This window comes from Zonotrichia leucophrys, chromosome 8 (assembly GCF_028769735.1).
Source record: "Zonotrichia leucophrys gambelii isolate GWCS_2022_RI chromosome 8, RI_Zleu_2.0, whole genome shotgun sequence".
Taxonomy (NCBI): Eukaryota; Metazoa; Chordata; class Aves; order Passeriformes; family Passerellidae; genus Zonotrichia; species Zonotrichia leucophrys.
In genome coordinates, this window is record NC_088178.1 from 10,092,481 (window position 1) to 10,116,458 (window position 23,978).

Sequence of the window (23,978 nt, forward strand, 5' to 3'; positions counted from 1 at the left end):
ACTGGGGGCTGCCCACTGCAGCTCCCGGCGCTGCCCGGAGGTGCCGCACCCCCGTAGGGGCGGCCGCTTGTGCCAGGCGGGAGCTCGCCGTGGGAGAGAAGGTGGACGGGAAGCACGGGGGAGCCCCGGAAAGGGCAGGGGCTCTCGGGGCCCAGGGGTGGTGGCTCTCGGGGGTCGGGAGCAGTGGATATTGGGGTCGGGAGCCGGCTGGGATCGGGAGCCGGGGCGGCTGAGGAGCCGGCGGGGTCAGGCGGGCGTGCCGCGGGTGCCCCTCAGGCGGGCGCTGCTGAGGGGAGCCCAGCAGGCCCACTGAGCTCTGGGGCGGCGAGGGACTGGCCTGAACACCGAGCCGGCTTTTGTGCGTATATATACACAAAATAATATTTTTATTTGTGTGTAAAAGACCTCGTAGAACAATCAAGTTGCGCGCAGGCTTGGCCCAGATGCATTTGGTTGTAGTGTTTGGTTATGGTCTCTGTCCAGGTGTGCTGGATGGAGAGTGACAGATTATGAAATTTGCTTTTTTGGATTTGTATGTGATTTATAGTCGTTTGCATAAGGTTATTTTCATAATTACGTGTGGAGAGAACAGCCTAATCATGCTAATCCCAATGTTTTTGTCATTCTTTGAATAGAACTCAGGTCTGCCCCTGCTTAATTGGGACTCAAACACCACTGAAAACACCAAACTTTGTAATTGGATGTATTGTGAAGTGCTTCAGAAAATAAGAGTTAACTTTTTATTTTAGGATTCCCAGAATACTATGGATAAGAACTTCAAAGAAGAGTTTAGGCAAATTATTAAATTTGAACCTCCTTTGTACAAACAACGCTACCAGTTTGTTAAAGATTTAGTGGAGAAGTACAAACCTAAGAAGGTTGGTATGTTTTGTCTCTTTAGGTTATTAACTTGGAAGTAAATTCACACTTGGCGTCTCGGGGACACAAAATGCATAAATAACCTGTTGACCTAATTACCAAACAATAGTAGTGAAGGAGTGTTAAAACTGAATGTCCTTAGCAGATGCCTTGTGATATGTTGTTTTGCAGGGTTGCATAAAATTAATGTTACTTGACAGGAAGAAGAGAATATTTAAAAAAGAGAAATGCCTTGGATTGTTTTTGAATGTAGTGGGCATTCTGTTTTTAATATAAATTTGGTTCAAGTTGTTTCCCTCATAGTTGGGTTTTGCTTTCCAGAGCTGTTAGTTCCATGTAGTGTGTCAGGTTTATTTCATCATTTGCATGGATAGTCTCAGATGAGAAGTGACATTGAGAGTGTGGGATTATGTGAGGCTAACTCATCTCCGCTTTCTTAAGATCTTGCGACCCTCTAGCTGTCTTGTCACCTGTGTCCCCCCAGGATACCAGAACTTTTGTTTTACTACTCACTGTGAAAAGCTAAATTGTTTAAATAATATTCTGTAGTGTTTGCTCTCTTCTAATGTGTCTTCCCCATTTCCTTTCCAAAAAGATCTTCTCAAGTCTGCAATGTTTAACCCTTCAAGTGATATTAATATCTCAGGGAGCACGCAAGAAACGGATGCACCTGCATTACTTATGTAATCATACTTCTAGTAGCTAATAAAAATCTAATCCAGTATGATACCATGGCACTGTAATATGCTTTAAAATAGAACATATTCACCAGTGTTGCATCTGTCTTTAAAGGTTTGGATTTTCATTTTCTGATTTAGGATGTGGGAGGGTGAACTTTCTGTTGACACAGATGGTAGATAAACTGGGTAGAAACAACTCAGGATTTTCACATTGGGAGCAGCAGTGTGCTTCAACCTTGGCTGAGCCTGAGAAAGAACAGTGGGAGTTGGTTTACATACTCGACTATCTCTTTAGCTTACAGGAAAGACTGCCTTATTATTTGACTTCATGGTCTGAATATCCCCAAAGTTCCCCACTTAAACATTAGACTGAGCTTGTAAACTTGTTTTATGCAGATTCTTTGCTGCTAACTTGGCTGCTGGTGAGCCTGTTCTCAGTGTTTTGGAGGGAGAACAGCCCAGTGAAAAGCAGTGGTGAATGTGAAAATTGCTGCAGCTTTTGTATTTAAATCATACTTTTCTGTTGCTCATGTGGAAGACGTTCTCCAGAGTCGGTGGGATGTCCTAAATGTACTTGTTTATAGCTGTAGTAACAAAAGGTTAATTCTTTTTAAAAAATCTTGCAGCATCTTCATGTACATTTTTAAAAAGAATTTTCAAATCTGCATCTATCCTGCTTGCTTACAGCTGTAAATTTTAATTACAATTCTGAAATGCTTTGTATTAAAAAGTTATTTTGATAAGTATGGAATTTTAATTTTATGCAAGTCTCCGAAATTACTTAATACTATATAACATATATACATTTTTTAATATCTAATTTGCAGGTGGCAGATTTAGGATGTGCTGATTGCAGCCTTCTCTGGATGCTGAAATTCTGCAGTTGCATTGAAGTGTTAGCTGGGCTAGATATCTGTGCAAATGTAATGAAAGAGAAAATGTAAGCTCTTTGGTCGCTTTGAGGTTTGTGTTTGTCTTTACCTGGTGGTGTGGTGGGTTCACCTGGCTGGAGCCAGGAGCTCACCAAAAGCTGCTCTGTCATTCCCCCTGCTTGCAGAGGCCTCAGGGTGTGCACATCTGGGACATGCACTGTTTGTAAAGGCACTAGTGCATGGTGTTAGGAATATCTGTGTATGCTTATATGTGACATCATTGTCTTCAGAAGGATCAGTTTTGATCTTTTTGAGATGTACATGGAACTTTAGTCACCAAGGTGGGGACTTGTTTAGCATTTTGAAATAGGAAGGTTAGCTCAGTGTGTGGGGTCTGGTTTAGAACCTCTCTAAAATGAGAGGTTTATGTGATCTTTGAAGCGTTGGTCCAAGGGATGAATGTAGATTTACTGAAAGCAGATTAACACAATTTCACTGAGTCTGTAGGATCTGGATGTTTTCTCTCACTCTTTCTCAAGAATGAGGAGAAGTAACCTTTTATATGTAATATTTATTCTGTGTTTTGTCTAATGCTGTACTTCAGAATGAAATTTGCACATGTACTTGGTTTCTCAGTGTATTTTACTTGGAAAAAATAGGGAATATGCTTGCCCAAAACTCCCCCCAAAACCCTGCAAGGCTTGTCTAAACTGGACTTACTATGTATCTGGAATTTAACTATTATCAGAATTTATAAGTGGCTTTCCAGGTGACTTGAGAGTATAATGGAAATTTTTGTAAACAAAGGACAGTTTCTGCATTAACTTCTGCTCTTTCTGTCCTATGATAGGTAGTTAGAAGTGTTTGTATTGCATATTCTTTGTTATATCCAAGTCAAGTAAACCTTTTTGAAATTCATGAGGTATCTATGCAGGGTGTTAGCTAGCTCATTTTCATGCACTATTTATCTCGTTTGAAGGTGCTTCCTGTAACATGATATTTTTAATACTTTTGTAGGCATACATTGTCTCCTCTTCCTGTTGATTATTTGCAGCCATCTGAAAGATCCCTGACTGTTACCTTGCATCATGGTTCAGTTGCCCACAAAGATCCTTGCATGCTTGGTTTTGACTTGGTGACGTGTATTGAACTGTGAGTATCAGCACAATACAGAATGGTTTTTTTAGAGTTCAGTTTGGAATTTTGTCCTTGCTCCAAACAGACTTGATCAAACCTTTCAAGCAGAAGAGTAGAATTAGAAAAGTAGAAAGTAGAAGAGTGGCTCCTAACTTGTGTTTAAATTAATCATGCTAAGTAATTTAGGTAGTGCTTATGGCAGGAAGAGCATACTGATGAAAAAGTACAAAATGCAAGAGATTTGCTCAGGCAAAATCCCACAGTGCCAGTGCTCATGTTGCAGAGATAGGTGTAAAATTACAAGTTACCCATAGGGGTTTGGGGTTCTTTTGACTGGTTGTTAAGATTATAGTAGTGTGTTTTTAAACCAAGTCATCGACTTACCCTTTTCAGAATAGAACACCTGGAAGAATCAGAGCTGAAGAAGTTTCCTGAGGTGGTGTTTGGTTTCATGGCTCCAAGCATAGTTGTGATCAGCACTCCAAATTCTGAATTCAACTGTTTGCTTCCAAGAGTGATGTTATACAGGCATCCAGACCACAAATTCGAGTGGAGCCAAGCAGAGTTTCAAAGCTGGTAAGTACTGAACATCATATGCTGGGTGCACATGATGCAGCTCTGAGTGCCCAGCAGTTGAATTGCTGTGCATTTTCAGAATGGGTCACTTGTATGGTTTACTGTCAGTGAAGTGTCACCTCCTGGTTTGGTGGTCTCTTTGCTGTTGAGAGTGGTTAAGCATTTTCTGTGGATTTTGTATTTTATGATGGTGGTTCAATTGGCTTTTACTTTAACTGCTGTGCAAAAAAAGATTTAAAACTTTTACTTACTCTTTATAGATCTTTATCACAATTAACACAGTTGAAAGATAAGGTATCAATTAATATTTTTGCATAATACCCTGCTATAGAAATTCTTCATAAAATCCAAGGAATGGGCTTGCTTTATATGGTGTGTAATCAAAGCACTCAGTAAGAGTATGCAAGCAGATTTATCAGATAGCCACAGCATGTTGAACACAGGATAGTTTAATGGATCATGGCACAATGAGGGATTTAATGCAGATCATATGCACATGACAGAGGGTTATATGAGATCTAGCTTACCCTTAATATCAGGAATGTAAAAAAAATAAAACAAAGAGACAATGGGATGCTCTGATAACATTCAGCTGTCAAGCAGTTGTGGAAGAAAATACATGGTACAGTAAAGAATGCCATACCTCAGTAGCCAACTCTTGGTGTAGCTGTCCTGGAAATTTTGCCCCTCGTTTCTGCCATACACTTTAAAGTATCCAGTGATTTTTGAGTAAATGGTTTTGCAAAGCTGGAAGCATGTATTTTTCCCTGCATAACAATACTAAAACCTGCCTGTAATTAGCTACCTTAGAATACCTTAGAGAAAATTTCTGTGGCTTCAAGTATATTTAGATTTTGCTTTTAGATAGATATGAATTTAAAATATTGGTATCACTGAAGAAATGTGGGCATTTTCTGAGCTGTAAACATGAGGAAGCCTTTGTGTTGTGAAATAGAAATATTTCATTATTCTCTAAAATACATGAGATATTAATTTACTTTTCTTCTTTTCCATGGAGAATAGTGCAGGTAGGTAGCACAGTTTTGGTTTCCTGCCCCATTTGTTCACACTGGCTGATGATACAAGATACTTTTCATTTAGGTGTTATATACAGTGTTGTAACCTGGATTAGGTAGATTTTAGTCTTGCTATATTTACAGCAAACCACACTTTCTCTATTAACTGGTCTCTTGTGGTTTAAAGGTGTGTATGTTTATTTTTCATGGGTTCTTCTCAAATAAGCTTGTTCTTGATAATCAGATTTTAGCTGACTTCCAGGTTGGTGAGTAAGCAGCTGTGAGCATTAACATTCATGCACATTTTGTAGAAGAAACAGTAATGTTTGGATGGCTAAATTACTGATACTAAATGATTCAGATTATGGTAAGCATCTTACAGCTCTGGTACAACAAGATGTGACAGTGCTTATCTTCAGGCCTGGGAGTATTGTTAGAGAAATTATGTTCAAGCCTTTGCAGCCTTAGAGTCTTGATTCTCCTTAAGAATGGCTCTTTCTTTATCACATGGAAAGATGAATATTTCATATGATTGGAATAATTGGTCTTTCTTAGGGCTCTAGAGACTGCTAGATGCTATGATTACTCAGTGGAATTTACTGGTGTCGGGCACCCACCAACAGGAATGGAGAAGGTTGGGTTTTGTACCCAAATAGGTGTGTTTTTTAGAAAATACCCTCAAAGTGCTGAATCTGTTCAGTCTGAGAAACCCATGGAAGCAGTTTACAAAACAGTAAGTATTGTTTTCTTCCTTTAGAGGTGTGAATAAAGAGTAAAGTTGCCTATGACTGCCTGTGGGGTTGTTACCAGGAAATACTGCTGATAATCACAGCAAGACAGTCTCAGTCTTTGTGTTTGCAGTTGTACAGAGGCCTTAAACTTTTAGGGTGTTTGCTAAATAACAATATGGATAATCATTCTTATCTTAAGATACACCTGTCCTTGCAATGAAATTGTTCCTTCCTGCCAGCTATTTTTCCTCTAGTCATTAAATTTATTTATTTATTAGGTGGCTGTTGGCAATGACACAGATTTTTCAGATACATAAAAAATTTTAAAAACCCATGTCTTGATAAATGTGACCTGAACTGAAACGTAAAGTTGTGTTATGGCTTTATCTTTTATTGCTTCCAAGCTATAAAAAACATTTGTAATTCCTGTATTGGAAATTTCTATGCATGTGAAATGTCACCTGTCATCTATTGCCCTTAACAGATTAATGAAATATTCTTTAATGCTCACCAGACTTGGAAATACATCTAGGTGATGGACATGTACTAGAAATTGCTTTCATTAGCTCCTGTTATAGGGTCATTTTGCAGAGTTTTGACATGGGTATCCTTTGAGATTAAACAAGAGTGTTAATTTTGTGTATTTCTTATAAAATTAATTTTTATAAGGTAACTAATTTATAGGAATAATTCAACATTTCAAGGTGTAATTGGAAAGTAAGAAATAATTATAGACAGTGGAACTTCATTGGTACAAAACACTTCATATAACCTGGTGGGAATGAGATTGCCTGCTTAGTTTCCTTAATTGCCTTGGAGTATAGCTCAGTAACACACTACAGTTCCCCAGATTTTGATGTCACAATTTATTTTAGCATTCCTTACAGCTGTGAGAGCATATTTAATGTTTGACTCTGAAAACAACAAATGACATGCTGTAGTCTTGGTTTCCAGATGACAATTCAGAACTAGTTTAGAATCTCCATCACTATAAAACTGTCCCCAGAACTCCATAATGTGAGAAGTAAGAAAACTATTGAAAAGAGGTGAAGAATTGCAGGGCTTTACCTTGCCTGATCTATAAGTGTATCTTGCAGGTATTGCCTGTTGGGTTTTGGGGTGTTTGTTTAAGTTCAATTAACTGCCAGCATAGTTGTAATAAAGAAAACCAGCTCATATTGCCTAGTTTTTGTTACCTCAAACTGTTTAATAAGCAAAACAGGATTGAATAAAAAATTATATTCCCATTTTAGCAGCTTTTTTGGACAGCAGATGTTAAAATCTGAGCTTGTGATAGTGATAAACATTTTATGTTTTCTTGTATATTGTAAAGGTCTTCAAAGCAGTGTACCCAAGTCTAAAAGATGAGAAGTACTTGCAGAATGCAGTGATCAGTGAAGTTATTTTCACAGCCCAAATCATTAAGCACCGTTTAATGTCAAAACGTCAGGAGTACAGTGATGATCCTGAGAGAAAACCCAAATTCCAACTTTCAATGGACTGTTTTTCTGACTATCTTGGAAAAGTGGTTGTTGAAAAAAACATGGAACCATTTGTCAGTGGAAATGAGGTTTACATACCTCTCAGAACAATCTTTTCTTTTCCCAAAGTGAATCGACTTTGTGGTACCTTTGAGAAGTTATGCAAGCTTATTGCAGGCAAGGTCACACTGAGCAGTGATGGTTCTGCTGTGATGTTCAATATTGAACATGAAAATGAAGAGAATTAGATCAGATTTCTCAAACCAAGTTCAGCTGAAACAATGAAAGTGGTTTTTTAGAAGCTGTCAAATGGTATGTTCTGTATGCTAACTAGAGCACAAAAGCTTTTCTAACCTTCCATCAGTGGTAGTTATCTGTCAGCACCTCTCCCTGAGTGAAGGTGAGTGCTTCTGACAAAGGTAACAGTAACTCATAGGGGTTTCAAGTGAGTATCAGGGGCTAAAAGGAAAGAATTCATTCCCAAGAAGAAAATGAAGCATTTCTGTTTGCTTTCTATTGCTTTATTGTAGCTATCATTACTAGATTATTTCTGGTAGTCTCTTGTTAGTATCAAGGATAGTTTGTTTTACCATCTACTGTGTTGTGCTGGATAATGTGAGTCAGACATAAGTTTAGGGCAAGTTTTTTCTTAATTTCTTTAAAATTTATAGATGCCTTTTTCAAGATGAGTACATAGCCTTGATGAAAACCAAATGTTGTTCCCGCTGAATTGAAATATGAAACTGGCATATTTGTTCTGTTTTTGAAAGAATATTAAAAAAATTAAAGAACTGCAGTAATTGTGAATGCTAACCTATCTCTGGTGTAGTTGAAAAATTTTCTGTGTTTTCACGTGCAGCTTTTGTTCAAAACTGTAAAATCCAAATAGAGTAGATGGGAAAAATTTAACAAGAACAAAACCCCACAACACAACCAAAAAAACCCCTCCAACACCAACATCAAGAAAAGAGTGCAGTATCCTGAATATAAGGGAAATAATGTGTGTATTGATTGTTTGGTTATGGTCAGAATAGTTGAACAGAACACTTCTGATCAGTGTTCTGAATTTAAAATTTTCCTTCTAGATTAGAAAAAGAATGGGATCCAAATGACACATTTTCCTGATAATATAGATGTCACTTTGTGATAACACAGAAGCAGAAAAAAGCAAAGCATTTTAAAAAGAAATCCTTAACTGGAAGAGAAACTGAATGGACTCAAAGTTCCAGTTAAGTTTGTAATTTTTTGCATTGAAGAAAAAGAGACAATTCTTTAGGAATAGATTCCAAGCTGAAGACATGAGTTTATTGAATGTCCGAGAGATTTGTATTCAAATACAGTTAAAAAACATAATCCACCAGTACATCCCAAACAGTTTGCAACATGGAAATCTCCAGTATTCATATAACATAGTTTACAAAAAAGAAAATACAGCACCTAGATGTGAAGGTTATGTTCCACTTACATGATGCACAATGAGATTATCACTTCATGAAGAGTTGTAAGTCAAGTCAGAAGAATAAATTACTAAGATACAGTTTTATGAAAAGCTGAATTTCTATGTCAATTTCCTTATTACTTAAATCTGCTCAGGCAAGACAATACTGTTTCTAGTAAACAAATTATCTAATCTATGACCATCAGCTGTGTTGTTTAACATAAAATGCTATGGAAATTCCCTTGGGAATTACATAAGCAGCTGTACACTGTTTTTTAAAAGTCTGTTTTCCTCAAACTACATGTAGTTTTCCTAGTTAATGTAAGTAAACTACCATTTAACTACTACTAGTTTTAATGGATTTGTCAAGAAGTATAGCAGTGTCAATGAGTACTGAAAGCAAAGAATGTATTCAAATTTCTGGCATCTTTTGCTTGCAATGGGATTTTTTGGTATGAATTGGTTATATAACAGGAAAGGAGACTGTAATGTTCTGAGAGTTGTATACCAGCAGTTGAGTAGTTTCTGTTTAAAATTCCTGTGGAGAACAGAAACTGATAATACCACACTTCTATTAAGAGCAGCTAAAATAGAATCTTTGTATTAATTCTTTTGTCTAATTAGACACTCTAAAGAGGTTATAATTAACAGTAGAAATAAAAGTATGCAAGTACCAAAACTGAGAAATAGCTCATATTCATCATTTTCAATAACAGCATTCTGGCTTTGAAGGCTGAAATTTCATTAAAAATACAAATAAAAGTTCAATAATTCTACTGTGGATTTCTGGAATACAAAGTTTGCTAATTTAACCTATTAAATATGGCCTACTTTTACATCAATAAAAAGGTGTCAAACATCACTCTGAGCAAAACCTGAAGCATTCTGAGCTTTCAAAAGTGACGACACTATTTTTACTTATTCCAGACCTTAACTGATAAACAGTACCACTAAATTAAAAAAAAAAAATTAAGTAATTTGCAGTTTACAGTTAATTACACCTATTTGTTACCCAACACATCCCTTTAAAAAAGGATTCTTTCATATTCCAAATGAAAATTTAAAGAGCTCTTTCTTGCCTGTCAGGCAAATCACTACTTGTGCAAATTTAAATACAGTACATTGACCTAATGTAACAGTGGACAGATAGCAAAAGAAATGTTCAACAAAGCTGTTGCACACCAAGACTTTTTCAGTGTGCAGAGTATGTCTGCAATAAAGTGCTTCTCTTAACAAGTTATATCAATAATAGCATATATAGATGTTTACCTAGTTTTAAAGCTTAAGTTCCTTAATAAATGGTCTAGCCTCCCTGTACACCCCCAATCCCACAAGGCACATTCAAAACACAAGCAAAGCACTGACTGTGAAGGATTAAACTACAATTAAAAAAATTAAGTGGTAGTAAACTACTGACTAGGTTTGTAAACAGTACCGTCCCATTGGATCTCATGCATTATCAAAGTGAGTTTCTGTGGGAGCAGCTGCTGAACTCCAGATTTAACAATCAAGGCAGCTTTCTTAATAAAATGCTATTGTGTCTTAGTGTTTTGGTGTGGAATCCCACCTTTTTCATCACTTGAACAAAAAAAGTCACATTTGATGCATTTAAACCTGTGGCCTTAATTTACCGTAAATACAACTGATTAGTGGCTGGTTTAAATCGATTTAGTTTTGGGGGTTTGTTTTAAATGCACGTGACATTCACCTCTTCTGTTGAACCTTACAATGAAGTTGTGCTCAGTACTCTTAAGAGAAAGTTTTGGTTATGTTAAAACATAGCTGGCCTGTTTTTTGGAGGCCATAACTTTGACCTGATAAAAACTGACTTGATAGGAGTAATTAGCTTCTGTAAAACTAAAATGGCATGTAGGATCAAATTCAGTAAATGACTTTTTTCAGGTTCTTTTAAGACCAACTTTCAAAGTTTCTTTAAAAACAAAGTCCATCACTGCAAGTGATCTCTTATATTGAAATGGGACATGCTTCCACAGATGTTTCACAGAAATTAAGTAATTCCACCAACATCAGACAGAGCTTACAAAAAGGGTCCAAGTGCTCTCACAAGGTACACATAGCTGAACATTGCCTTCATACCACAGAAGATGATGCTCTATGAGCAAGAGGCATTCCACTGCTTTTCAGAAAAAGATCACATTGAGTTCGTTTAGTCTTTCTCAGCTCTTGCAGCAGAGCAAACAATACCAGAAGTATCAAAACCAGAGCTCCAAGTTTTCCTCATTTGACATTCCAGCTTAGCGTTTTATCACCACCTGCTCGTATGCTCCAGATCCTCCTCTGAAAGTTTGAAACAAGTTAGTTCAGTGTTCATTTAAATGGAAGCTAAATAGCAAGTATCACATATCAGCAAGTGTATTGATTAAACATGCCATTCCTCCCAAGAAAAACCAACAAAACCAAACAAACAGCAAATACCAAACCAGCTAAATGAGAAGGGTAGAAAACATTTGTCATTATTACCATGCCATGGAGTCACCTACTCTTTAATGCACTAAAGAGATTTTGTTGTACTACAGTCAAAATGAACAAAGAGTAATGTTACTGAACAAGAAGTTACTGTTGAACTTCACTAGAATTTTTTAAACATCACGTTTAGGGTATCTATCCCCATAGCTGTATCATATGCAGCTAATACTCTTTATATACATTTATACATAAACAGGTCAATGTGTCTAAAAAACTCAAAAAATGATTGTCATCTTACATTAAGATACAAGAAAAACATCTTCAGTTTTTTGTTCACTCTGAATTGTAAACAAAACTCCCTCACTTCCCACATGACAGCTCATAGTGGGTGGTTTCCACAGCAAATTGCAGTACTATGTAAAAAATTCATAGGGCAAGCTCTGCCTTGGTACAGTATTGTGCCTGGACTCTTCTGGCAGCTCCATTAGGACAGATCTCTGTGTGCTACAGGAGTGTGTTCTGTACCCTTTCATGTGGTCCTACACAGGTATTGGTGTGCCCAGTTTGCAGATGAGCCAATTAATTTAACCATTAGTACTACATGCATGTATAAAAGGCAATTATTTTATGCCTTTTAATATATTATCAACTGCCTTTATACCCAAGTCCATAGTAATTGCTGAAATACTGAGGCTGTTCTGATTTCAGCTATAGCTGTTGAGTTACACTGGACTGCAGAAACACAGTATTAGAACATATTCTTGCCTGGTTTTCATGGTTTTTCATCTGAAGATTAACACATTCAGGTCAAGTCATATATCAGGACTGAAGAAGGTTTAGAGAAGAAAAAAGTCTCTGGTTCTAAACTATAAGATAGCCTGAAGCAGATTATCAAAAGAGTTCAGGGCTGCAAATAGTTGAAAGATGAACAAGCCATTGAAACAAGTAATGTAACAAAAAGAAACAGGATTTGTGGGAAAAACTAAACTGAAGAAAATGAGGGTGGTTATTAGGAAGATGTACCAGTTTGATTCTGTAAAGGCAGATGTGTAAAACACTTAAAATCTTCTTCCCACTCCAGAGTAACGTAATCAGACTGCAGAGCTCCCCTTTGAAACTGGTGTCTGCTTCCTGCATCCATACTGAAACATTGCTTGTTTCTGAAAACCTTGGAACTGAGACTCTTCAGAAACTGAAAGTTACGATTCTTATTGAACATTGACATCAGTTCTGTTTTGGAACTAATCTATATGTCCTATTTTAAAAACTGACAGTCTAGCTTTTGGTGCTTTTAAATGATACAGACATGGTAGAAAGATACAAAGGTCAAGAATGTAGATACAGAGCAATTGCTGTATAAGATGCATTTTTATTTAGTATTGCCTATGGATTAGTTGTTCAGGCTACATACCTGTTAGGTAGATGGTGGCTTCCAAAAGAAGTGCTTCCACCAGGGCCCACAAATAATCTTAAACCTTCTTCTAAAAGACAAATGATTAAAATAGGTTAGCTTTCTTTAATGCTGTCCTAGCTAAATCCAAGTAATTTTAAATCTACCCGTTTTGCAGCTGACACTTTCAGATGCAAATACTTAGGTAATGAAGAAGCAACTTCATGGTGTAGGTTGGAGGAAGTACCTTTGTCACAGATTTGCACCTGCTCTTTTAGGCTTTAAGTGGGAAAGCTCCCTGAGTCATGTAAGAGTATTTTCAATTTCTGGTAGGTAAGATAGAGTAGAAAATGTAGCACAGTCCTTATGAATACAAACAGGGACTGTGAAGAGAGTGGGTTTTCCTGAGGCCTGTAATGTACATAAATTTTCTGTAAGCTTCCTTATTTATCTCCATACCTTCTGCACTTGAGTCTAAACTGAAGTCTTGACTCTGGAGTATTTTTTCAACTATATCATCAGCATCAACTCTGGTAGCATCAACCCTCTTCAGCTGTGACTCCACAGAGTCTTGCTTTACAGGATGTCTGCAAAAATAAATATATTTAGGCTCTTAGATGTGATAAAGTAATTTACTAGATAAGGCCTTCAGAAACAATGCAGTGTACCTGCATTGTTTTTCTGGTGGTGCATCTTCAGTGGATGTATCATTATCAGCTTCAGCTACTTTTGGCTCAGTCTCTTCACATGGCTCCAGAATACTTCCAGTTCCTGTTGAGGTACTTCCCACTGAGGTACTCCCCACTGAGGTGTTTCTCCTGTGGCAGAGTTCAGACAGACTGGATGACCTAGAGTGACATGTGCTGTATCCTGTTGGGAAAATGCAGGAGAGATGGGTTAGGTATGTTTTTGACAGGCCAGGTCCATCCTGAAAGCAGAATTTGTGTTTTATCTTTGTATAAAGGGACCTTCAAAAGCCCTATGAATGTATGTGCATACATCAACTAGAAACTGACTTCAGATTTTGTATTCTAGCACCTGCCATTTTCTTTGTGTTCTAAGTAATTCCTGTTTTATATCAGAACAATTAGAATGACAAATATAGTCTCCTTAAGCTTTTAGATCTAAGGCTCCATTTTTTTTCTCATGGAAGAGGTAAAAATCTCATCCAGATATATTAATTGGAGGGAACAAAGGCAAAAAGCTGTCTTGCATCTGAAGAGATAATCCAGTGAATCCAGTAAATTTTAAGAGGGAAAACATGTTATCATTGCCATACCTGAAACTTCTAGAAAAATAATCCCCAACAACTCATAACAAAATTGTGAACAGCTACCTGACAGCTTTGATTGCTGACTTGCATAGCTTGATGTTCTGGAATGTCCACATGCACCAAGTTCATCTGGGACTGAGGCACTCTTGGATGAGACATCTGCAACATGGGCAAGTCACACAGTGTTCCTAAAGCCAACTGTATTGCTACTTTCACAGTAATCTTGATTAGATTCAAAAGTCACATTTCCCAGAGGGGTTAGAGATTTGACACTGATTTTCTACAAACCTTTTGGAGATTCAGGTGCTGCAAAAATGCCATGGATGTTAATGAATATACATTCTTGTAAAAATAAAGATCATAATATGTATCTGAGCAAAACAGAGAGGACTATTGGGTTAGACAGACTTGTGTGAAATGTAGCTGTAGATTTGTCTAGTGTCAATATTAAAGAGATAATCATTCTCTCTCCAGTATCATAGCAGAACGTTGGGCCAGATGTTTTCTGTCTGAAAAGCTAACCTGCTGAAAAACTTCAGCTGTGTTTGAAGCAGAAACTCACAAACCATGTAAGAACGTTCCTTTGCAGGCCAACTGTCAGCAGCCCTTTCAGATTTGAAGTCTTTTGAGCATCTTGAAACTATGAGACCAGTTATAAAAGCATTGAAAAATTAAGAGCATTATTTTATACCTGCTATACCCAGATGTGCTACTTTTAAGTTTTCTCCACCTTTCCTGTCTTCATGCAAAGACTCTGATTCTCCAGCAATTGCTATAGATGTTGCTGTAGAAGGAGGCCTATAAGAAAAAGGTGGTTAAGATTTGCTGTACTTCTGCTGTAATCCCTCCAAAATAATCAGCACATAGTTTTCCTTTCGAATATGTTGGTATCATTCATACTGTGCATCAGGTTAACAGACCAGTTATTTTCTGGAAACATGGTGCCTAGTCCCCCATTAAGGAAAATGAAAAAAAAAAGGAAGTTTTTGCTATTGAGCTTAAGGACATTTTACAGAATCCATCTGCTCAGCCCTCAGGCTTCTGGGGATCCTGGGAAAGGCTTTTCCTTTTCTGATGATTGGTGGAGTGATTTGTCTTTAATTTGAAGTTGTTTCTTATTTTTTTAAGTGTATGAATCACAGGACAGTTTACACACTAAGAATATATGTAATTCAGTACTTGAAGGAATACATGAGAAGGTGGTAAGTTTTAAAAATACACAATGTGCACAACAGTTGGCCTAGTTGGCTTCTGTGTTGTGACACAATCCTGGCATTGTCTCATCCCTGTCATAGAGCAGGAAATTATTCTGGGCTGATAACCCTCCCAACTCCTAATAAAAGGGCCTATGGCACCATCTCCATATATTGCAATCTAAATTTTACCTTCTGCAAATTCAAAAAGCATCATGTATGATGTAGTTTAAATTTTACTTCAATATTAAAAGCTTATAATAAAGCTCAAGTTTTTGTTTGAGTTAATACCAAGACCCAAAGAGAGATCTTATTTAAATTAATAAACCTCTTAGTTTGTGTTTTGCTAGTGCAGAAGAAACTAATTAGAAAATGACAAAGTACAAGCAATCTCTTGCAAGCAAATACAACCAAAATACATTTCAAGGTGTTCCCTACAGGATTTTTTAATGCTGTGTTATTTTTACATTGGGAACAGACTGTTGGTCTGCATACAAATGGGTATTTGTTGACATTTTTAGATTTGATATAGTCAATAAATTAGTCACTGTCTTCATGTAGAGTATCATAGTCCCTCTTAGGTTATGTTTGAAAGTAAAGAGAGAAAGGAAAAAGCACTTCCAGAAATACAGTGCCTGTGTGACTTAACTGCATAACATACATTTGAAAGCAAGAACTGAATGGTTTCAGGGATGTCATCCCAGATCAAACACCAAGCCTTCTAGGCTTCTTCATAAAATATGTAGTTTGATGCCAGATTATGAAACTGTTTTAAGGTTTATTTTTCCTTCTACAAAGGACATCTGGATTAGATAAGTTGTTTGTTCTGTTTGTGTTGAAAGTTTATGTTCCAGGAAATGGTTATATCACCAGTTTGGAAGAAAACGCCAAGTCTGAATAATTTGAGTAAGAGATTTTTTTCCCAGGAACCCAGAAAGCTATTTAGGTATTAATTTCAACTCCTTCAGTACTAGGCAGTAAAAAACAAATACACTGCTTTGTTAGTATTCAAGACTAATGATTAGTTGCCTTTGAGGAATTGTTTATCAGTGATGTATTTGTTAGTAGGGCTGACTCTAAAGTAAATCTACTAAAGTTGTTCTGAAGTAAAGGGGTGCTCAGTAACTTGGGGTACAGAAAAGTTTTGCCAATCAGACAAATTCAGATAATACCCTCTTGCTATTTATTCAGTAAGCACAAGATGGGATTCTACAGTTGTTCAGTGTTCTATTCTTCTCATTAAAGGTTAGTAGAAGAGAAGAGAAAGGACATTTAGTGGTGTAAGGGGACATTGAAGAGTGCTGTGGAAAATCACCTAAGCCAGACTGGTACAAAACCACAGCACAACTATTACACTTCCTTAACTCCAGAGTAAGGACAATGAGGCCAAAAGATCCTCAGTGTATAACAGTGAATTCTCCTGGCTACCTGCCCCTCAGAAGTTACCTATTGCATCTTTTACCAAGCTGCAGAATGTCTTTGCTAAGTAAATATCTGTAAGTGCTTTCTCTTGTACTAAGTCACATCACGTTTCTCTTGTTTGTTGGGGGTTTTTCTGCAAATGAATATTTCAAAGTCATCTGAGACTTTTGAATAAAACGTATAGCAGCACATTTTCCAGACACAAGTATTAGTCAGATCACCCCATATCAAGTATATTTATATAAGGTTGCTGCAGGAACAGTTTCCCTGAAGTGGGGTTTTTTTTACATTACAGATGTACAGGTGAGTATTCTGTGTTTGATACCAAGTTCCTAACAGCAAGAACTATGACACTTCTACTAGCAATTTTACTGTTAGTCAATATTCAGCTACCATACAATATTTTTGTGGATTTTTAAAAAAATACTGTTGCCAGATTGGAGAGATGTAAAAACACAAATTAGAAGTGTAATTCTCAACATGGAATGCATGATTAAAACATCCCACAGGGATTTTTTGCAAACTTACGTTTTAAAGCATGGGTCTCCAGACATCAGCTGCATGTTGATCAAAACCTACATATTAAGAAAACAAAATCCATCATAAGAAAAAAATTGTTTGTGACACATATGTGGTCATGTAAATAAGTTATATTTGCCACAAATGTTATATTTAATGAAAATAAAATGCCATAATCACACATGCATAAAACAACATCATTTTCCTTAGGCATACAAACAACACAAAATACCATTTAAAGTAACATAGTTACACATACAAGATTCTGAAAAAGAAACATATATCAAGGAGAATCTCAGAATGATTAATAATTAAGATGGCTTCAAGGGAAAAACAAAGCCATGAAACCTAAAACCTGAATGATCAAACAGAACATTGTTCAGAGCAGTGGGTGCTGAAGTTTGTTCTTTGCTGAGGGTGTTCAGCAAACTGCTGGCTCTCAGTACGGGTTGTGCTAACATCAGAGACAGCAGAAGCACACAGGGTAAATAAGCCATAGGACACAGTGCATTGAAGGCTTGTTAGGCAGGCCAAAGCCATCCATTACAAGTGTTCTGGACAGTCTGGGACTGTCAGATCAGAAAATCCATGCACAGACCATATACTGAATAATGTGGAAAATTTATCCCGGTGTCCCAGTAGGAAAAAGAAAATTAAAATTACTTGAAACAATCAAGTAATTTTAATATGTAATTATTTTTAGGTTTATGGAGCTTATTCAGTTTTTTTAACTCCCTGGACTAAGGGAAGAGGATATCAGAGTGGGTGTCTTGCAAGAATTCTCCCCAACTGTTAGCATGATTACTATCAAATAGAAAACAGGAAAATCCCAGGACTCATCCCAGGTATTGGAGGTGGCTTGTACATATATAAGCCAATTAATAGATTCACTCTCAGAAAGATGCACAGAGGGTTGCCCAGTCTTGAGGATACCATACATTAACTTGTTCATTTTTCAGCTCCCCTTAGACTAGGAAAACCTTTTAAAAGCTTTTCTTTTACAGCTATCCAGCTCCATTTCAAGATAGGGCAAATTATATTTTTGATTGCGTGGATTTTAATGATTGTCTCTAAACAACACTTTCAGTTTTACTTCAAATAGCTTTCCTTCCGAAAGAGGTTCCGGAAATAAGTTTTAAATTTCATTAAGTGCTTAATAATAGCACTTGTTCTCTGCTTTATTACTTTAAGTATGATAAAGGAAAGAAATTACTTTGAGAATGGAGTTGTCTTGTCTTGTATTTTTGGTATCATAACCTTCCAGTAAACAGCGACGAGTGGTATTTCCCGATCCAGCAAATTCTGCTAGATTTAGATCTGCAAATCCCAGCTGTTAAGAGAAAATGACAATTAGTAGTATGCATTTGGCTAAATGAAGGTACTTGCTAATTACACATTAAGTACCACTCAATAGCAGTTTCATTCAAATATTAGAATGCCCATTTAAGGGAATGGACTGAGGCAAAAAGCAGAAAACAAACCCAGAAAAAATTCAGCATAGTTATATTTTCAGTTAAAAATTTTAGAGTGCCAAGAGAGAATAAGAATAAGGAGAGTTTTCTTTATCATTTAATGTAAATGTTTACTTTTACTAACCCTTTCCGCATACCAGCCTGAAAGAAAAAAAGTTTTGGTGGTATAACATTGTTACAGACTTATTAAACACACTGATTGGAAGTTCCAACAGCACTGTGTCACTATAATGTACATTATGAAGTCATGGGTATTAAGTCCTATTCTGGAATTACTGTAAAAGGGCATAAAATGGCAAGAAAGAAAAGCTTATCTGTAGGCAAAATTAGCTATATCTCAATTTACCTTTGCATATGCCTTTCCTCCTTTTAATTCCTAGAAGAAAAAAAAAAAAAGAAAAAAGATATACCATTAAGCCATTAAATATACTGACTCAGGATTTTTCTTCGTTTTTGTTTTTTTTAGAAATGCAGGTGTTAATTTTGAAGTATCTCCTCACACATTTGCTAGACTATGCTGTTGTCATTTAGACCTTAATATTCATAATGCCTTTGGAGCAGGCCAGCAAGACACTGATGTCTTGGAGAGAGGAATAGCAAATGCCTGATGCCAGCTGGCATTGGGCTCTTACAAGGTCTGGCACCAAAGGTAGGACATACTGCATGCAAAATTCTGGTACTTAGCACAGTTCAATTCTTCTAAACTTACTGCTGCTAGCTGGAAATACCAATCAAGAGTTAACTTTATAAACACTGAAGGGAAATTCCTTTGCTGCCCTGCTGGAAAAAGGGTTTTCTTCATATAAACATAAACCCCCCATAAATTAGCCAAAGTAAAGGAAGTAATAAGATTGCTACAAAATTTTGACTAAAGGCATACCTGGTGTGATTGCAGCTAAAATTTGCTTTATGAAGTTTATCAGACATTCAAAAATGAAAACAAAACCAAGGAAGACCGAGCAAGGAAAGAGGAGAGGAGGGGGAAGAGAGCTGCTTACCTTCCGCACAGACACCCTGCAAGTGCAGGTATCCAGGATCCCTGTTGCGGCACTGGCACTGATCTTACACATGAAGAAGAACTTTTTCTTCCAGCGGACACAGTTTGCCTGCACGACCTCCCTGCAAGCAGAGAGCATATGCTCACTGTTAGCTGCACATGCACTCAGAACCACACACTGCAATAACACAGCTCAAGAACAAACACTGGTTCCACTCCTTGCAGAGTGGCCACTTCATGCAAATTCTGGTCCAGGGTGTGAATAATAACAATAATCCCCCATTCTGCACTTAACAGTTGCATGACTAATAACTGTTTCAGGCCTTGAACACAGTATTAGACCTCCAGAAGAGTTCAACAGCAATGTGTTTTTTCAAACGAATGAGAGTGTAATTTCTGCAGTTTGCCTCACGAGTGTGAAGTCTTCCTGAACATCAGCTCCCAGACACTGTCTCCCAAGCTGCTGAGCTTTGTAATGTGCTGAAAACAGCATCTTTGACAAGTAGTTTTTCAGTTCAGAGAAAAGGAGCGTCATACAAGCAAAACTACATAAATTTGAGGCCTGGAAGAGTGGAAAGGAGATTATGTGCAATAACCAGAGACAAAGAAATGCACTTGGGGCAAATGAGAATTGCAGTTACATAATGTGAGCTTGCCATTTGAGAGCAAAATAATCTGACACATCTGAAGGGATCTGTTTCTCACAGGAGGATAACAATCTGACAGTATTGGCAGGATGAAGGATGCTTTCAGTTATGAATGTCATTTTATAAAGCTCAGACAGAACACATTCTGTTTGGGTAATTCTGACCAAGAACAGACTCCAAAATGAAAAGGCACAGGGAGGACAACTAGAAAACCCCTGTATCTTAAAAGAAAAAAAAAACCCTGATAATTTCTTCTATCAGTCTAACCACTGAAGTACCATCCTCACATATAAACATATGTCTCCTTTTTCCTCTTCCATTTTCCTAATACATAAATTCCTGTTTTACACTAACTTCTGCCAGCAGCTTATTATTGAAGAATCAGTTTGATGTCTTTAGCAGATAGAATCCTATGGTTCTGCAGAAGCTGGAGCCAGAGATCATCACGTGTATAGAAAAATGAAGAACGGCAGGGTGCTCACAGAAGCTCTCTTTGCTGTGCTGGTGAGACTGCCAGCTCCAGGGCTCACAGGCACTGTGACTTCCTAAGGTGGGAATAAATCAGCCAGCCTAAAATGAGTCAGTGTAATGACCACAACAGACTAACAGATTCTGATGATACAACACTGAGTCACATTCAAGCATGTGACCTGGAAGGAACATGCTCTGTAAACACCATGATCTACTCTTTATCTGGGATGTTTTACATTGCAAGCTTTCCTGTATTGTGGGAAAAAATGAATCCCATCCTGCTGTCATGTGAGTTATTTAAATATACAGAAGAACCAGAATTCCAAAAAGGCAAATTCCAAATAGTCACATCTCTATTGAAACAGGCTTAGACAAGAAGACATCATGTAAAATTCACCCTTAAAAGGGATAACAACTGCTACCATTTGTGACACATATGAAACACTGCCACTAAATTGAAAGAGTTCACTTGTCATCCATAAAGGTCAGAAAATCCTTTCTCATTACATCTGTTTGTTGCAGAAGTAGGACAGCAGTCATCATCATCCTTCCCACCCTTTCCTTGTCACCCAGGACACCACTGGCTCTACCAATAACAGCATCACTTTTGCTGCTACTCATCATTTCACTAAGTTCTTGGAGTGTTTTTGCTTCTGTAACATTTCCAATTAGTAATAATGATACTTTTTTCCACTGAAAAAGTGTTTTTGTAAACTCAAAGTTGAAGCAATGTTCCAAAATCTTTGTACTACTCAGTATAATGGTTCAAGTTGTTTCTGCTTCTCAGAACAGCCTCCTGTCTCTGCAGCAAAGTCAAAGCAGCTGCACATTCCTGGTGTTCTGGACATCACTCACATTGTAGCAAAAGATAATGCAGTGAACATTGAACACATTTTTGCTTGTAAATGCAAGAGAAATATAAGTAACATCTGCTTGAGAAATGTAAGTGTCCTTAAAACCTTTAAGGATTTTGAATTTATTTCAACATATCAATACTACTATATGGGTATAATGGTTCAAGTAAGGAATATAGCACAAAACCACTCTGCCTTTGATAGACTCAGTCCACTCATATCACAGGTCAGGATTTGCAAACAAAAAGCAGAAGTGGCAGTAAAAAGGATTCAGTTATGGATACTGATGGTCTAATTTTTCTAAAAATAAAATCAAAACCAGTAACCCTGCTTCCTTCTCATAAGGATGTCAGAAAAAAAGTATCATTAGATTCTTTCACTGGCATATAAATCAAAAGATATTTGAAAAATTTGTACACAATTAAAAAAAACCAAAACAAACAAAAACCTAAACAAATAAACCCCCACTAAAACCCAGCCTACTGCCCCTATTCCCACAAAACAGTTCTTCTAATTCCACTATATAAAAGAAAAAATGGATGTATTTTAATTCAGGAAATTTTTTTGTAAAGAGGAGTACCATCTAGCTATTCCCATTGTGCTGAAAAAAGGTCAAATAATCAGAACATTTAACTTCAACAGTAACATCTAAGTTTATAAGATTCTTAGTTAAGTGCCAGGCCTTTAGAAAATAAACAGCTGTATTGATGGGCTGCTATGGAAATGAACCCAGATAACTTCTGGCAGCTCTTGCTGTGCTGCAGCACGCTGGCTGGGGAGAGCTTTCCGTTCTGAGTCAGTTTCCTACAAACCTCCCCGTCACTTCACCACATGCAAAGCAAAACCAGTTGTTTTCTTAATCAAAACGTATCTTAGTTACCAAGATGCACTGGAATACATACTAGGCTGTAGTGCTTTGAATAACTGAATAAATGCTGTTAGTAGTACATAACCAAGAATAAGTTCAATAAACAGATACTGTAGGATAAAATGACTCCAAACTATAGGGTGTTACCATCACTGTTTTTTCTTTAGAGGAACAATTTCACATTGACTCAATTTCAAATGCAAGATTTAAGCTGTAGTCAGGTCCTTATTTGTAGATGTTTTGTATACTGAACACAATTGCCTTTTAAAATGTTGAATAAAAGTATTGAATTTTTCTTCTGATACATAATAAAGAAAAAAGTAAACTCAAATAATAGACAACAAATCCTACTCTAGTCACCTCCTCATCCTAAAGTGCTACAAGTGATGGACTACTTTTTAACGTGTTTATGTTTATCAGATTGTTTGTTCATTTCCACATGGATAAAATCTATGAGTAATGGCTGATTCCAGCAAATAGCTACAAATACAAAAATAAGTCACTTTTAGGGATCTTCAGTGTCCTGGGGAAAATCCTTTCTTGGTAAATGGAAAAGCTTTAGCATGAGAGGCTCTGAAATAAAGAAGCCAAAACTCCTTGTGGACATTTACCAAAAGACTGTGTTCTATTAATCAGAAAATTTGATTTATTTAACAGCCTATTAGAATCTTTAGCCATATGGGGATGATTATGTTAAACTGCTTGTGTTTGTAGTGCAATTATTTTAGATTTATTGGTCACCAAAGAAACAATAAATTGGGATCATTGTTTTAAGATGCCATTCAGTCTGTTCACATGAAAATACTTCCAGAACTACTTTTGGATTCAGCTGGGTCAGTACACTTATGTCAAAGAAAGTGGTGTTTGCTAATGCATCTTACAGCATGTGAACAGAACATGAGTTATCTACTCGCTGTAAATACTGTGAAAAACCAGCTTTTTCGCTACATGAGGTAAATGACAATATTATTACTATCTTTTAAAGCCTGTAATTTGATGAGAGAATCACCTAAATTTTGCTTGTTAATTTTAGAAGAAAATCTCTCCTACTGATAGGATGGCCTGAGGGAAATGAGGCTGAGGAGGTGTTCCCGGGAAGCGCCGCTGCCAGCACGCACAGCCGGCCCGGGGGCACGCACAGCCGGCCTGCTCTGGCACCGCTAGGGCTGAGCAGCACAGAGCTCTGCTAGACACATCCATAGACAGAGACCTGTGCATGGCTCCCAGGCTATCCCACAGTCCAACTCCAGCCCCCAGAGCCTCTGCTCCAGGTGCAGGCACAGGGATCTCTGATGGCTGGTCCCACCCCCGTGGCTGGCGTTTGCTGTGACCCATCTGGGCTCTCCAGGTGCTGGCACCCCAAGTGCTCTGGCCACACTCCCTGGGTAGCTGCTGGCACAATGGACACACAGGGCCCGTGAGCCACAGTCCCACTCCCATGGCATGAGCGTGCTCACTGTGGCCTCTCCTGCTGCTGGCAGCCCTGTGACACTCTTGACTCCAGTTGCTGGCACTGAGACGTTCCTTGCCCCACAGTGCACACCGAACAGAGAGCCCTTCCCCAGGAAAGGGTCACAATGTTCTTCATCAGAAAGATACAGCAGACATTACTAATTAGAAACAGATTAGACAAAC

The 23,978-nt window shown here is 37.5% G+C and overlaps 2 protein-coding genes across 5 annotated transcripts in view; one reads left to right on the forward strand and one right to left on the reverse strand.

Moving 5' to 3' along the window:
* HENMT1 (HEN methyltransferase 1) lies at positions 1–8,684 on the forward strand. 2 transcript variants are annotated; one of them, XM_064720017.1, is made up of 7 exons: positions 1–101; positions 750–878; positions 2,387–2,499; positions 3,449–3,583; positions 3,962–4,144; positions 5,716–5,893; positions 7,225–8,684. In XM_064720017.1, the coding sequence occupies exons 2-7, from the start codon at positions 765–767 to the stop codon at positions 7,618–7,620; spliced, it is 1,119 nt and encodes a 372-aa protein (XP_064576087.1). In that variant the 5' UTR covers positions 1–101; positions 750–764; the 3' UTR covers positions 7,621–8,684. The 2 variants fall into 2 exon arrangements, with proteins under 2 accessions (XP_064576087.1, XP_064576088.1); XM_064720018.1 differs by lacking the exon at positions 1–101 and adding an exon at positions 239–358.
* EEIG2 (EEIG family member 2) overlaps positions 8,656–23,978 on the reverse strand; it is a 25,137-nt gene continuing 9,814 nt past the window's right edge. For all 3 annotated transcript variants that reach the window (XM_064720015.1, XM_064720016.1, XM_064720014.1), the window contains 10 exons: positions 19,505–19,625; positions 18,853–18,882; positions 18,248–18,364; positions 17,044–17,090; positions 14,592–14,698; positions 13,964–14,059; positions 13,296–13,497; positions 13,087–13,214; positions 12,649–12,718; positions 8,656–11,108 (listed from right to left, as the gene is read on the reverse strand). In XM_064720015.1, the coding sequence (XP_064576085.1) occupies positions 11,066–11,108; positions 12,649–12,718; positions 13,087–13,214; positions 13,296–13,497; positions 13,964–14,059; positions 14,592–14,698; positions 17,044–17,090; positions 18,248–18,364; positions 18,853–18,882; positions 19,505–19,625 (961 nt within the window). In that variant the 3' untranslated portion in view covers positions 8,656–11,065. The remainder of the gene's footprint in view (positions 11,109–12,648; positions 12,719–13,086; positions 13,215–13,295; positions 13,498–13,963; positions 14,060–14,591; positions 14,699–17,043; positions 17,091–18,247; positions 18,365–18,852; positions 18,883–19,504; positions 19,626–23,978) is intronic.